This window comes from Selaginella moellendorffii, unplaced genomic scaffold (assembly GCF_000143415.4).
Source record: "Selaginella moellendorffii unplaced genomic scaffold, v1.0 SELMOscaffold_20, whole genome shotgun sequence".
In the NCBI taxonomy this organism is placed as follows: domain Eukaryota; kingdom Viridiplantae; phylum Streptophyta; class Lycopodiopsida; order Selaginellales; family Selaginellaceae; genus Selaginella; species Selaginella moellendorffii.
This window is the reverse complement of record NW_003314281.1, coordinates 2284330-2285785: the sequence shown is the minus strand read 5'-3', so window position 1 is coordinate 2285785 and position 1456 is coordinate 2284330. Positions and strand designations below refer to the sequence as shown.

General features: G+C 42.9%; 1 protein-coding gene across 1 annotated transcript in view; it reads right to left on the bottom strand.

The window, feature by feature from the left end:
• LOC112347288 overlaps window positions 1-1446 on the bottom strand; it is a 2026-nt gene extending 580 nt beyond the window's left edge. Inside the window, exons 1-4 of the mRNA XM_024677946.1 lie at window positions 1186-1446; window positions 878-1120; window positions 196-820; window positions 17-151 (exon numbers count right to left, since the gene is read on the bottom strand). Coding sequence (XP_024533714.1) covers window positions 17-151; window positions 196-820; window positions 878-1120; window positions 1186-1446 — 1264 coding nt within the window. The remainder of the gene's footprint in view (window positions 1-16; window positions 152-195; window positions 821-877; window positions 1121-1185) is intronic.
• Between the last annotated feature and the right edge of the window lie 10 nt (window positions 1447-1456).

Sequence of the window (1456 nt, the reverse complement as noted above, 5' to 3'; positions counted from 1 at the left end):
GCATAAAAAAACGTACCAAATGGACTCTGCTGCGGATACCCGTAATAGCATGTATCCACCTTCGGAACAACCATCTTATCCTGCTTTTTTACTTTCCGAATCACGTTATGCAATGCTTGGTCTGTCATAAAAATGACAGCGTACTCCCCATCTGAAAAGACACACATTTAACCACCCACAAATAAAATTAAATACCTTCTATCCATTGCTCTATCCTCCATGTTTTCTTCAGAAAATCTTGTTCCCATCTTGCTTGTTGGCCTTCATAACATTCCCTGTGCTTACTCTCAAGAAATATAAAAAAATCATCCAACGTATCCTCCACAACCACTAGCTTTAGATGGATGAAGCTATCAGGTCCATGGTTGCCAATACCAACCCAATAGAATTGCTTCTTGTTGTCATTTAAAAAGGCTTGAAATGCCTCTGCTTCATGAATCTGATGAGGCTGACGTTTCGGAGGTCCAAACCTTGCACCAGCTGGCAACCGGAACTTCAAAGCTTGCATACGTGCAGGAACGCGGAAATTTGAGGGGAGAATGTCTTTGAGTGTGAACTCGAACACCGTGTCCTTCTCGCGATCATGAAAAAGCTTACCCATGTATATCATGAAGACAATGCACATGAGGTCTGATACCTCCTTAACCTTGGGATTAGAATCCAGTATAGGAGGCCATAAATGTCGCAGCTCCGCCACATGTAGGTTCTCGACAAGATGGTATATAAGGAGTGGAGAGAACATGATGGAAAAAGCGCGCATTCCATTCTTTGTGTCTTCCTGTTTCGATAATTTTACCTGCTTATGGGGAGGCGGCTCCTCCTGTAAATTAACCCCACATAAGCACTCACATAAACTTCTGAAATACCAGAAAAGTACCTCGTTGCGTAAGAGTCCAACTAAACCGCAAGACTCTAAAAATCCCCACTTATCACTGTAAATGCCTGGCCATACTAGGTCGTCCCGATTGATAAGGGTCCCCAGCAGCGCAACATAAAGAGCTCGTAGCACTAACAAATAGTTGCTGTCATGAAGGTAGTGAAGATAATAACTGCCCTTAATACGTTTCCACGCATTCGTTATTGTTTTGCACAGATCGGCTTGGGTGAGATCTTGATCCACCTGTAACAAACATAAAAAAACTTCTCATCACATCAAGAAAAAAGACAAAAAAGAGCCGAACAAACCTTCTCGTAGAACTTCAAAGCTTCGAGATGAGGGTGCTCGGGCATCAACCCTCTCAACAGGTGATCAAGCATCCTAGGATTACCTCCTGCTAACTTTATCAGCTTCCTTAGTCCGTCCTTCAACTCAAATGGTTTCTCCATGTCGAGAGTATCTCCTAGTCTTGAAAAGAAGATTTTCGTTATATGTTCCACTTCCTCCTCTTTCAAAGGCCTGATAGGGATAAAAATACTCGTAGCATTCTCCGTAGACGTGTAACGCATTGTGCCCCAG